This window comes from Rattus norvegicus, chromosome 15, assembly GCF_021556685.1.
Source record: "Rattus norvegicus strain SHRSP/BbbUtx chromosome 15, alternate assembly SHRSP_T2T, whole genome shotgun sequence".
Classification (NCBI taxonomy): Eukaryota; Metazoa; Chordata; class Mammalia; order Rodentia; family Muridae; genus Rattus; species Rattus norvegicus.
In genome coordinates, this window is record NC_141548.1 from 3544151 (window position 1) to 3557404 (window position 13254).

General features: G+C 49.5%; 1 protein-coding gene across 50 annotated transcripts in view; it reads left to right on the forward strand.

The window, feature by feature from the left end:
• Camk2g (calcium/calmodulin-dependent protein kinase II gamma) overlaps positions 1-13254 on the forward strand; it is a 59019-nt gene that overhangs the window by 32783 nt on the left and 12982 nt on the right. For 16 of the 50 annotated variants that reach the window (XR_015637852.1, XR_015637851.1, XR_015637857.1 and 13 more), the window contains 5 exons: positions 121-204; positions 441-483; positions 2802-2864; positions 4826-4869; positions 12241-12273. Coding sequence is in view for 36 of the 50 variants with exons in the window: in XM_087584888.1 (XP_087441014.1) it covers positions 121-204; positions 441-483; positions 2802-2864; positions 4826-4869; positions 12241-12273 (267 nt within the window). In the remaining 14 variants the exon portion in view is untranslated. The remainder of the gene's footprint in view (positions 1-120; positions 205-440; positions 484-2801; positions 2865-4825; positions 4870-12240; positions 12274-13254) is intronic. The other 34 variants (XR_015637854.1, XR_015637862.1, XR_015637859.1 and 31 more) reach the window with 3 other exon arrangements.

A 13254-nucleotide genomic window follows, 5' to 3' on the forward strand; every position in this document is an offset into this window, starting at 1 on the left:
ACCCTATCCTGGCACATCCTTCAGTGCTCAGGAGATGGGGGACAAGGGAGATAGGGGACAAGGGCAGAGGGCAGGAGGTCTGTGGTGGGAGTCTCACGGGCGTGTCTGTCTGGCTTCCAGCAACGGTCAACAGTGGCATCCATGATGCATCGCCAAGAGACAGTGGAGTGCTTACGCAAGTTCAACGCCCGGAGAAAACTGAAGGTGGGCCTTATTCCTGCATCACTGGCCGCTCAGAACTGGGGCTTCTGACAGTGTAGCTCCTGCCTGGTCCCACAGTGAAGCTCCCCTCCTGTCGGGACTGGACAGTGAAGGAGGGTCATGTCGGGGCACCAGGAAACTCATGTCCTTAGGCTCTGGCCAAGAGCTGCCTTTCCCTGAGGCCAGGCTGACCTTTCCTAAGGTGCATTTGAACTCACAGACCTCTCTTCTTTCCACAGGGTGCCATCCTCACAACCATGCTTGTCTCCAGGAACTTTTCAGGTACGTCCCCAGCTGTGCGTTTATTCTGCAGAGGTGAGTGGGCCAAGAATGGAATCTGGTTAGTCCAGGCTGCATAGCTGTCTTAGGCAACAACACTTAAGCAGAGAGAACATGGACCCTCCTATGAGGGCAGCTGCTGCTGGTTTCTGTAGAGGTAGAGGGAAGGGCTTTTTTGAGGCTCCAATTTATGAACTCTGTTTCTTCAGACGGCCCAAGAGGAGCCTGCCCAGCTTCCCGGTCCGTGTGTGATTCTCCAAAGACACGTCAGTGCTCTTAGGATTTTAGCCAGTCTAGGGTATTGGAGAATGTGCAGGGGGGAAAAGAGACGAGATACAGGGTGTCTTCTCAACTCCATCCACCTAAGCTCATCTCTTACTTCACTGTGTCCAAGAAGAGGCGCCCGATAGAAATCACTGACGGTGTGGAAACCTTTTGCGTGGATTGAGGCTTACAGCCTCTCTCTGACGCTAGCTATAAAAGTGAGGCCAGTGGAGGGGGAGGTAAAGGAACTCACTTGGTGCATGAGGAATTGGGAGAGTTGGGTCAGTAATTGCAAATCACACTTGAAGTTTCTTTTTAAGATGCAAGACGTTCCAGTCCCCTCTACCCTCACCCTCACTGTTAGCCCTCAGTTGGGAGCACAGTGGCTTTTCTGTGAGGAAAAGGTTAATGTCAAGACTTAACTGAAGGCAGAGAGGTCTCTACCCAGCTTGCTTTGGCCCTTGGTCCTCCCTTCCTCTAACCCCCAGCCTCGCTGTTTTGGTTAAAGACCCTCCCCCTTTCTCATCCTTCTAACAAGACTTCCCTTGCTTTTCTCCTGCACCGCCATGAGAGGGGCTTGTGAGGGAGTACCAGCCACCCACCAGTTTCAGTAGGTGGTCATTCTGGGCAGGGCTTGTATCGTTGAGCTCAGGTCCTGCTGGAACCTGGCTCTGGGTAGCTGGAGAGCTATGGCTGGAAGGAGGCATCAGGCAGGAAAGGTAGGGCTCTGCAGACTCCTGCCTTGGACCCCAGGGCTCCACAGTGTCAGGACTGGAGAGTGAGCCCAGGATAACCCTGGTTTGGAGGCATATTCCTGTGGTGAGTACACCTTAGAAGAAGGTCATGCTGTCCTCCAAGAGGAGAGCAGAAGCATGTGGCTTGTCGCCTCCCACAGAGATAGGGTAGCAGCCCCCACGGCGCTCCTTATCCTCTAAGGACTTGCAGCTTTGTTTCTGTGATTTTTGGAGCCTTCATAAAGGATACTCAAGGGCATTTCTGTGCTGCCTGTATAGTGATATTTCCTCTCTCCTCTGAGTCAAGGAAACATGAAGACAGGCTGCTACTTGTATAGTCTGGCCAGTCAGAAGCAAGTGCCCTGTCCTGTGATCTTGGCCTGTGTGTCCCTCTCCCTCTCCATTTCAGGATATCAGTGTCCTGGTTTTAGGCAGTCAGGCTCTGTTAGGAAAGAGCCTTGGTCAGAAGGGACAGCAAAAACAAAGCAGTGTTATAAGCTTTCGTTGTTGGCTTCTTCTGCCCTGGATTTGGGACAAGTGAGGACAGAGCTACAGAAAGAGACTTCTACAGGTGTCATGAAGGATGGTCACCTGTTTCTTCAGGCATAGGCTAGACTGCTTCCCAAGTTGATCCATGGGGTACATGAGTAGTTGGGAAGATGCTGACCTCTAACTAACTTGGACAGCCTTTCTTTTGTCTCCGGGAGCTCCCTTCTTGGGTATCTTCATCCTCAGTGCACAGTGAAGCACAGACTGAGAAAAGCGATCTCCTTTGCTCAGTCCTTACAAGGAGAGAGACCTGAGTCTAAGGAAGGAGCTGGCGCTTAGCCGCAAAGGTAGAGCTGCCCAAGGGCCATATGGGAGTTTTCCATGCCCCAGGCCCTCCCTCTTACTCCGACGCAGTGAGGGAACTGCCGTGCTCCAGACACTCTGATAACAGGCTCATTTAAACCAGAGCTTGGTTTCCTTAGAAAAAGTACCTGCCTCCCACCAGGTCAGGCTTTTACCTGCAGGCTCTTAACTTAAAGCGACTGTGGGGACCAGTAATGAAGCCATTGCCATGAATTAGAGGCATGGTAGTCTCTACAGCCTGTCCAAGCCTCACAGGCCCCCAGACTGCTGTAGGGCTGGCTGCTCCTGCCTCCTCAGTCTGTCCCCTGGTGCCTCCTATACCCCAGCTCGGCTGGCTTGGCCATGCCACCTGGGCCTTGCTGTGCGTGGACAGCCAGCAGTTCCTACGCCTCATGCTGGGGCATGCTCGCTGCTGACTGGCCCCCGTGGCTTTGCGGCAGCTCTGTGCACTGAGAGATTGTATCCCCTCAGTTGGCAGGCAGAGCTCCGCCCCCGCCTCGCCTGCCGCGAGCGCCGCCGGCCTGGCCGGGCAAGGTACGTGGCATGAGTCCTCCCTGACCGCCTGCCTTGGCTCCCTGCCACCCCAACAGTAGGGCCAGCATGCCAGGCCCCCCACCAGGGAGGCGAGTCCCATGCTTGCGGGCTGAGATGGGCATGCCATACGGACCACCTAACTTGGCATCTGCAAGCACATTGATGTTATGAAGGCCCCTAACCAGCCGTGCATGCTGGGCGCTTGCCAACTCTCAGGAGGCAGTAGCCTGGGGACTTGGAGTTGGGCAGTAGGAGCCTTTCCTCCAGATGGCCCAAGGGCCGGACCTGCAAACAACTCTGGGCGTGGCCCAAGGCTCTCTGGTGCTAAGACTAGACTTCTGCAGCACCATTTAAGACCCTCAGTGAAAGCCTCAAAATTTTGGAGCCTGGAGTTTACAGACCTCCAGGTCTAAAAGACTGTGTAGTACAGAATCTATAGGGTCAGCCAGCCCTTGGCTTGGATTCTAGCCCTGTCATACACTGAGCAAGTCGTGTTGGCTCTCCTGCCCCCAATTCCCTCATCTCTGTAGTGGTCTTAACAAGTAACACAGAGATACTCAAGACCGTGTATGTCGTAGGTTCTCAGCCCTGCCTATACAGGACCACCAGCCACCTGGGAGCTCACAAAACAAATGCAGGTGCCGAGGTCCCGCCCCAGACACAATCAGGAACTTTAGCAGACAGGATACATACAAGTGTTCTTTAAAGCTTTCCAGGCAATTCTAGTGGGTATCCTGAGTTGAAAACCAGCAGATAAATATAACAGTAGGCAATCGGGCTTACTGCTGTAGACACGTTAAGACTTTCCTTGCCCAAATACAGCACGACTGGAGGAAAAAGATCAAGGCCATTTTCTGAGAACCCAGATGAGGTGATGAGGTGATACACTTTCTCTCCCTGGAGAAAGATGGACCATGGCTTAGTCAGGAATGGCTGCCTGCAGAGCAGAGGACATGGCGGGAGTCAGAGCAGTGGTAGCCATCACTCCACATGCCCAGCGTTCTATCACGTGCTTTCTAGGCATCCCGTTAGATCCCCACCACCTGGGTGCAGTTTCACCCCGTCTTACAAATGAGGAACTGGAGACTAGAAGTGGTTAAATAACTCATGATGGTCAGTCACAAAACACAGCTTGCAAGTGGTAGAACCCAGATGGGAATCTATGGCAGTCAGGTGAGTGAGAGCGTTGGGCTGGTCTTATTTCCCTGTGCCCTCCAGAACTCTCTCACCCTCTGTCCGCTGCCTTCCTATGACCTTTGTGGCCTTCTGGTGTCACCAAAAGCCTGGTGTAGGTCACCAGCCTTGTGTATCACCCCATGGCTGGCTGGATCTGTTTGGCAGCTCATAATTCTAGCCACTCCTTCCCGCTGGACCCAGAGAACGGAGAAGGGCCATAGCTAAAGCCCAGCGAACTGGTGAAGTACTGCCCAGCGAAAGGCTTCAGCCCCTCGGCAAAACCCTCCTGTAGGTGGTCCCGGGTTCTGTGTCTGTGACTGTCTGTCCTCACGTCTGGTCTCCTTTGTGAACTGTGACACTATTTTCTTGAGAGAACTCCAGAGATGTCTTGCATCCTTCCATCGAGAGGTGGACTTCCGTGGTGTCTAGAGATGGGGCCCTCACCCTTACGCTCTGTTTCCAGGGTGGGAGAGGAGCTGTGAGGACAGCGCTCCCAGTGCCCCAGGAAGCTCTTGTACCAAATGTGGTTTCTCTTCCTAAGCACAGAGCGTCTGCGTCTACTGAGCCCTCATCCATGGCAGAGGAGGTCCTAGAGTGTGCCATGGCTCTGAAACCCTCAAGATGCCCTTCCTGCAGAGGAGCCGCTGGGATGAATGGCCTTCTCTCAGGAGCTGTGGAAGCTCCTGGCCCCTTGTTGTTAGCTTGGCAGTTTCTTGCAGATCTGGCTGCCAGGTTGAAGAGAGGATGTGGTGCAGGAGACATGACTTGCCTCTTTGTTTTCACAGCTGCCAAGAGCCTATTGAACAAGAAGTCAGATGGCGGCGTCAAGGTAGGTATCTCTCCAGTTCTCTGACCGGAGCCTGCCTTCCTTCCTGGCGGTTGCTGAGGGAGTCTCCCTGGGCACCTTGGCCTTGCTGTTTTGTTTTAAGCCTTTGTGCTCAGATCAGCAGGTTGCACTGGCTCGAGAGGGAAGAAGGGATGGGAGAGATGTGGGAATGAATGGTCCTAGTTACAGTTTCCTAGAGCTGGGCCCGAGCCTGACTCCTGTACAGCAGCCTCATCTCTGGGGCTGCCCTCTCCAGGTGTCCAGTTTGTTTGAACCATTTGGTCCCCCTTTGTACAACCTCTTTAATCAGAGGAAGCCAGTGAGCCATAGTAACTCAAGCAGGGTGCCGTGCTGAGACCCTGAAGCCACTCCTCTCTCTCTCTCTGGTGTTTTTTTGTAAACCGCGTCCAGATCACAGACAGACGCCACAGGTGAAGGGGACATGGTGTGTCGCAGCTCATGTCCATCTGGTAGAGGAGTTTTTTCTGGGAGAGGCAGGGCGTCAGCGGGTAGAAAGCGAGTAGCTAGGGATACCCACGGGGTTAAGGATACCCACGGTACACATGGTCCACACACAGACCAGGATGCTACCTAGGAATTCATCCTTTCCTGAGACCCACTAACTGACACGTCAGAGGACTTAAACAAGGAATTGTCTAAACCATAGTCTATCTAACAAGCACACATTGGGCCTTTCCCCGGGAGCTCCTGTGACCAGTTCTGTTACATACATGTGCCTCCTCCGCCCGGAGCTTGTGTGCACAGTCGCAGGTTACATACGTGTGCCTCCACTGCTCCTTTCTTGTCCCTTTCCTCTCTGCATGTTTGCTTTTCTGCCATGAGGAGGGGCACTCAGAACCCACTCACACCTGCTCACACAGAGCTGTCATTTAGAGAAGCCTCCCTGTTCTAGACACAAGCAAGGTGACCAAGCCAAAAAGGAAGAGGCCATCAACAAGGTGGACTGGGCCCAGAAGCTCTGGGAAGCTCTGGGGCTTAGGAAGATGAGCCCGTTTGGTGGTTGTTTCTAAGGTGTGGAGTTGGAGGCGAGGGCAGGAAAAGTGCTTTCGTTTTCTCTTCACTTTCACACTTGAATGCATTTTCTTTAAAGCGAGAGGGGGGCATTACCTCCATCACTTTAAAGAAAACTGGTGTGAGTTGTCATAGATAACTGATGTTCTTTGCCCAACTAGAGTATAAGACAAACAGGAGAAAGAGAAATCCAGGCATGGCGGCACACGGGAGTGCTTGGGAGACAGAGTCGTTGAAGGGTAGAGTGAGCCAGCCAGCTTAAGATGACATAGAAAAACCTCAACTAAAAAGAAAACCTTTGTAACAAAGAAGGGAGGAGAAAGTAGTCAAAACTGTGACCAGGGCAATGAGGACGGGGCTTTACGGCTCAGTGGTAGACAGCAGCGGGGCCCTGGGTTGCATTCCTTGGGCAGTGCAGGAAACAAAACAGCCTCAATAATCTGGCTGAGCGGTAGACTTGGAAGTCTGAAGATTAGACTTTAGAAAACACCGCATGCCTGATTCAGGAAGCTATGGTCAGGATGGTGATTAGGAAGATTGAAGGGCCAGGGTCTCCTCCATATGCAGGTTCAGTCCCTGTAACGAGGAAAGAGTTGTCTGAGTGTGTGAGAGAGCCTAGAAGACAAGGACTGAGCACAGCGGTGTCAAATATGTTATAATTTGGAGATTGACCAGACCAGTATGTCGACACGAATTCTAACTAAATCAGCATAGAGGTTACCTGAAGTCATGGTCTGGCTACACTCATAACACAGAGAATACCTGCTATGATTACAGGTGTCCCCGAAAAGCCTCAAACTGGAATTGGGGCACACAGTCTTGTAAACTCAGAAGGCAGTAGTAGGCATGTCAAAAGGTCAGGTCTACCCTGAGCCACGAGCACAGAAAAGAAAAAGAATTAGCTGGACATGGTGGTGAACACCTTTAACTAAAGCACTCAGGAGGCAGAGGTAAGAGTTCCAGGACAGCCAGAGCTACAGAGAAACCCTGTCTTCAACCCCCACACCCCTTAAAAAAAGAGGCAGAGGCAAGTAGATCTTTGTGAGGCTGAGGCTGAGGCTGACTCACTGACAGCCAGGACTACAGAGAGAGATCCTGTCTCAAAAAAGGAAGGAAGGAAGGAAGAAAGGAAGGAAGGACGAACGGACATTAACTCATCAGACAATGTCAAGGTGTCCAGCCTTGACTGTTAAACAGAGTGGTTATGAATAAAGTATCTGTTCAGGTGGGGAAAGTATATTTTGATCTCATTGAGATTAAGGGACAGGTGACATATCCAATTGGGATGTTTTTAATGACTGTTGGGAACCAAGTGGTATGACCCTGGGAAGAGTCCATCTCTAGCCTTGAACCCTTGACTCTCCTGTCTCTCCCTCCCATGAGTTGGTATATGCTGTTATGACCATCTTTGTGAACCAAGTTTCTGACAGACTCAAAACTTTTCTAAGATAATAGTTTCAAAGATGACTATCTAGTATAACCATGTAACCTGATCCTAAGAGAGTAATTATAATATGTGCAGATTCCAGAGCCAGGGGTGTATTCAGTGGCCCATGTTTTGCGCTTGCAGAGGACCTGGGTTCAGTTCCCAGAACTCATGTGACAACTCAGTACTGTCTGTAACTGTAATTCCAGAGGATCGAATGACCCCTGACCCCTGTGGTCTCTGCAGTCAACATGGTTCGCAGACATACATGAAAACAGAACACCTGTACACATAAAATAAAAATAAATAAACCTTTTACAACTCAATTTCAGGGTGCAGCCTGGAATTTAGATTCCCAAGGCCTTGAGTGGCAGACAGAATCAGCTATTGAATGTTAATCCATTCCTTCTCCCATAGAAGTCTAAAACATCAAAACTTAAGGATATTATAAAAGGGAAGAAACTTATATGTTATTAAGGTATTGGAAAAAGAGATTTTAGCAAAGGAAATGGAAAAGGAACAGATACCAAAGGGCAGCAAAGTGCGGCAAAGCCGGACGGCCCTGGAGGGTCAAGGAGGAGGCTCTGGACGGAGCAGCCACCTGGGAACATGAGTGGGAAACTTAGCCATTGTGTGTCTGGCCTGATATGTATTTGGTAAATGGGTTCTAAGCTATGCTTTTTTCTGAGTAACAGGTTTTACTGTTGTGATGGGATAAGAGGCCAAGAAACAAGTGTTTTAGAAAGCAGTGGCCGGAGTTAACAGAGCAGCTGTGACTGTGGGGACTACAGATCAGCTGTAGAGTGCTTGCCTAGCATGACCGGTCCTTAGTACTGATGCGGGAAGGGGTGGGGTGGGGGTGGGGTAATCACAGGTATGGTGGCATGGGAATCCTTTTATTAAAGTGTTGAACAAATATAGTACCCACCCCCTTTTTTTTTTTAAAGTAGAAAAATGATCTAAGAAGATCCATAGGCCGCCTGAAGATGGGAAGATAGGTCAAGAAGACAACTTTAGCCTTATTACTACCAAGGAAATGTGATTGAAACAGAGTCTGCTCCACAGAGCGAGTGCCAGGACAGCCAGGGCTGCATGGAGGAACCCTGTCAGGCAATGTGCTGTCCCCTTATTAAGTTAGCGGTGGTAGTAAAATCAGTGTCAAAACCATACGGATGTTCCTGACTTTGCTTCTGGGCATGGTCTTCTAAGAATTCTGAGGAAGTAATACAAAGTGGGAAAAGCTGAAGACAGGAAGGTGTTTCATGTGACATTGTGTGAAAAGACTGAAACTGTCTCAAAGGCCAGCTGGAGACAGCCGATCACATGATAATGAGGAACCCGTCTGATAGGCCATTAGAAAGTTAGTCATCTCCAGTCGGAGAGAGAGATGGTTCAGAAGTTTGGAACAGGCGCTGCTCTTGCAGAACACTGTACTTTAGTCCCTGTCTCTGGTGGCTTAGAGCAGAGCTTTATCTGAGACCCTCTTCAGGCAGATCGGGAACCAAGTAGCCAGTTGTGAATGGTCAGGTTGGCACCGGCATCAAAACCCATTCCTCTGCAAGGACATCGTCTGCTGAGCCATCTCTCTCTCTCTCTGGCCCCTAAACTGTACTATTTAGAATACAGCATAACCAGATTCTTATTCAACATATAATATGGAGACAGAAAAAAAAAAAACCAAAAAACAAAACAAAAACTCAAAAGTATTTGATTGTAGCTTCCCAAACATTTCTCTGTTATGGGTTTCCTGCCTCCCCCACTTCTCACCTGGACTGTGCAGCAGTATAGTCAGCAAGTCAGACTCTTCTCCACTAAAAACAAAAAGACTAGTGAACAGGCTGGCACGAGCCGGTGCTCACGGCCCGTGGAGACAGGAAGTCCAGAGTCGTCCTTGTTAATTAGCTTATGAAGTTTCAAGGTTATCCTTAGCAACAGAGTGGGTCAAGGCTAAGCGCCCCCCCCAAAAAAAGAAATCGATTTTTAACTCAAAAGTATTGATTTTAAAGTGTAGCATACATGTCTATGTGCTGTGTACCTTATAATATTGATAATTGCATGTGAAAAACCAGAGGAGCAATAGGAATTTGGGCAAAAAGTCAATAAATAAATAAATCACCCAGAATCCCCCTTTGTTTTTCAAACTGTTTACAGTGTGATTATAGTTTTTCTATAATTGTGTGATTGGAAGAAAAGGAAAAGACCAAGGTGGGGCTTTGGACCTTTGTAGGCACTCTTGAAATTTGAGCTGATGGCCAGAATCATGAGGGAAGCAGAAAAGTCACTCAGAGGGTCCTGAGCTTTCTCATTGGGATTTTTCTAGAATCTCTTCCTTTTCCAATGCTTTCTCTGAGTTCTTCAGCTAACGGTCCATAGAAAAGCTCCCTTCCCCTCCGCTCAGATGTTTCTGCGAGACGTTTTCAACATCTAGTGTAGGCTTAAGCAGATAGTGAGTCCTACAGCTTTGAACTAGAGAGCTTGAGCTCTGTTCAGGCTTCTTAAGAAGGTTGATGCTTTGACCCAAGGTCTGTGGAGAAGGGAGCTCCACTCCTGAAGGTGAGGACTGAGGAGGACCACAAACACTCAGATTCTGTGAGGCCTTTAGACAGCTTGGCATTCTGCTGGCTTCAGGCCAGAGCGACCATCCAAGTTTGCTTTATTTTTTAATGAAAAAGAAAAGAAAAAGAAAAAGTTACAGTTAAGTGTTCTTTGAGCATTTGTTTTAATTGAGTATGAAAAAGAGGCCTGACCCCTTTTAACTGTGTAAAATTTTAAATTTATGTACAGTTTTTAAATAGAAGTCAGACATGGTCCTCTGAAAGTGATCTGGCATTTAAATAATGCTGTGGTGTTCTGGTTGAGAAGGAGCCCGGCTGTGTGTGGCTGAGGGCAGAACCCTGAGAAGATGGACAGAGAAACTAAAAGACGGCAGGCTTATAGCAACTGCAGTGGCCTTGGACAACCAGGAAATTACCAGAACCAAGTGACAGAGTGCGGACCTGCTTCTCAGAGTTTACGTTGGAGACGAATGCTCTGTTTTAGCTGGGGGGGGGGGGGGGGAGCAGGGAGGGGCTGCAGAGGGGTGCACCTTCAGCAAACCTGGTCAGCGCAGCACTCATTAATTGATCTGATTTTAGCTGTCAGTCTTACCAGTCCGGCTGAGTGCAGTGACTCACACCTGGAATCTCAGTACTTGAGAGGCCAGAGTGGGTCACAGTGAGGACCTACCTAAGGGAAAAATAGTGAGAGAAAAAGAACAAGTATGAATCCTGTTGGGGAAAGTATGAGGTGGTTAGGTAGGAAGATAAGTAGCAGGTAGCTCTCTGGACAGGTGAATGCGCTCGATGCATATGTAAGGCAGTGCCATTCTTTTGAGGGGTAATTTTGGAAGTACCTCATATTTGAGCAGATTCAAAAGGCAAGCTGGCACGGCCACACACTAGGAGGTGAAGGCAGGGGGGTCAGGAGTTTAAATTAATTCCTGGTTATAGATCTTGGTCAAAGGCAGCCTGAACAATTTGAAGTGCTGCTCTAAAACGAACAGCAAGGAGGTTTACACAAGCCCAGTGTGGTGGCACATGGCTGTGATACAACTACCCAAGAGACCTCAGGCAGAGGGGCTGTGAGTTCAGGACCGTCCTAGACTATATAGCAAGACCGTCTCAAAGCAGCAAAGCACTAAGGCAAAAGGAAACCGTGATAGGTGGTTCTTCTCCTTTAATGCAAGTCCAAATTACGGACAAATTTATTTTTTAATGTTTTACATATAAATTATGCATAGTAATGGGTTTCATTATGACATTTTCACACATGTACACATACTCCCACATACCCCATTATCCTCTGAAATATTCTTCTAAATACTAGTAGCGCCCTTCCAGAAAACATCTCTTAAAGTAGAATGTTGGTCCCTTGAGGACAAAAACCTTTTCCCAGATATGTTTATCATGCCCAGAACAGCCCTCGGTAAGCAGTATTGGATGTCGTTAAGTGAATGCACGAAAGTCAAACAACAGACATATTCCAAGGAGATTTCTGTCTCCCAGTGAGCTAATTATAAAAGTCATAATTACCTTAGCCTCTTAGTCTACTCCGGCGTGTTTTCAGTGTGCTGTTTGGTCTTGGTTTTGATGCTCTGGCCTCACGTGGAACCTGAGGTCAGAGCACTGAGGGCTGGTTAGACTTACGGCTCAGCACTCCCCTGGCTCCCCATCCCCGCATCTTCTCACCGTAGTCTTAGTTACCAGCACTGCTATGCTTCTATTTCTAGTAATGAAAAAGGCAAGAGGACACACACATCTTTTATAAACCAGCATGGCTATGCTGACAGGGAATAGAATGTCCGATTTTAACTGTAAGACAAAGAGTTCACAGTCTTTTATCTGAAGAGCATTCGCAGCCTCGCTGATGTCAGAAGTCAAGGGTTAGTAAGGCTTAGAGCATCCTGTAGTGACTTTGGTTATATTTCTGGTCGCTACCCACTCACATTTCAGACCGTCCTCGCTGTAGAATGCCCTCCTGAGTGTACCAGTCCTATCAACCCAAACCTGTAATTTTACAGCAGTCAGATATTACACACACACACACACACACACACACACACACAAGCTTGTGACTGGACAAGACAGGCTTCTCAGAGTACACTAAATTTTCTGTGTTTGTGAGCCCGACAGAAGAGTGCTCCAGCAGCTGGAAGAGTGTATGTGCCTGTGGTCTGTGTACTGTTTTAACCCTTTGATGCTGACTCCACTCCGGGGTTGCTCCTCCTCCTCTCCTTCCTCCTCTTCCTCCTCCTCCTCCTCTTCCTCCTCTCTCCCCGATGCAGAGCCCGAGCTGGTGCACTAACCTGCAGTGTCTCTGTGCTTCTCTTCTCACCTCCTCTTTCCCCTTCTCTTTCCCTCTTGCTGTGGTGTGTCCAGAAAAGGAAGTCGAGTTCCAGCGTGCACCTAATGGTGAGCCTTGCCTGCCCACCCACCCCCCACTCCATGCTGCTTGTGCCCGCCTGCCAGCCATGCAGACCCATTCTGCCATGTGCGCGTGCGTCCCTCATCCTCACTGCATGTCTGTGCTGTGTGGGCAGGTGCGGCCTGTCCTGCCAGGTGGGGGCCATTGCCCAAGGTCACCCCGTGGTCTTGTCAGTGGGCACTGGAAGGTACCATGGCACCCCCTGCTGTGGAGGATGGAGAGCTGCCCATAGTCCTCTGTAGGGACTAAAGCTGGTAGGGGTTTGGGAAAGGGCAGCAAGCACAGAAGACTGTCACTCAGGAGATGAGGCCTTGTCTCTAGGTCCTAGCAGCTGCTTCCTGGGGCCCGACGTTCAGTAGGCAACTCTGTAATGAGAATGGTCCGTTCATGGCTCTAAACCTTGCTGTCCTATGAAAATCCCATTTTCCTGCTAGGTCCAGAGTTGTAGCCTGCCCACCCAGCCCTCAGGGGGAACAGCTACACTGAGAGACTACAGTAAATGCATCTTTTTCTCATGGGACACAGGGCACCGAGGGAACAAGCAGCCCAGTCATTATACCGTCCATTATAACCAGAGGTGCGGCCCCTGGGGTGTTCCTCTGCAGAAAAGGCCTGTCTTATGGAGTGTTCATCCTCCCCCTCCTCCCTAAAGGTCTTGAGGTCAACCCGGCTTTGTAGGCTGGGCACCCTTCTGGCAGCCCCAACCAGGGAATCAGGAGTATTCTGCCCTCTGCTGTCTCAGGATAGGAACAGAAGATAGCAGTTGCTGTGGTGTGTCTTGTTGGTGACGGGGGTCTTTGTTGTTGTTTGTTTGTTTGTTTGTTTGTTTGTTTGTTTGTTTAACATGGGGACTTCTTTCCAGCCTGTAGAATTCAGTAGCGTCTTAATAGTACTTGATGTTGACTCAAGATTCCATGCCTAGCCCCGATTTTGAGGAAATCTCAAGCCACTGACAGCAAGATGGGTCG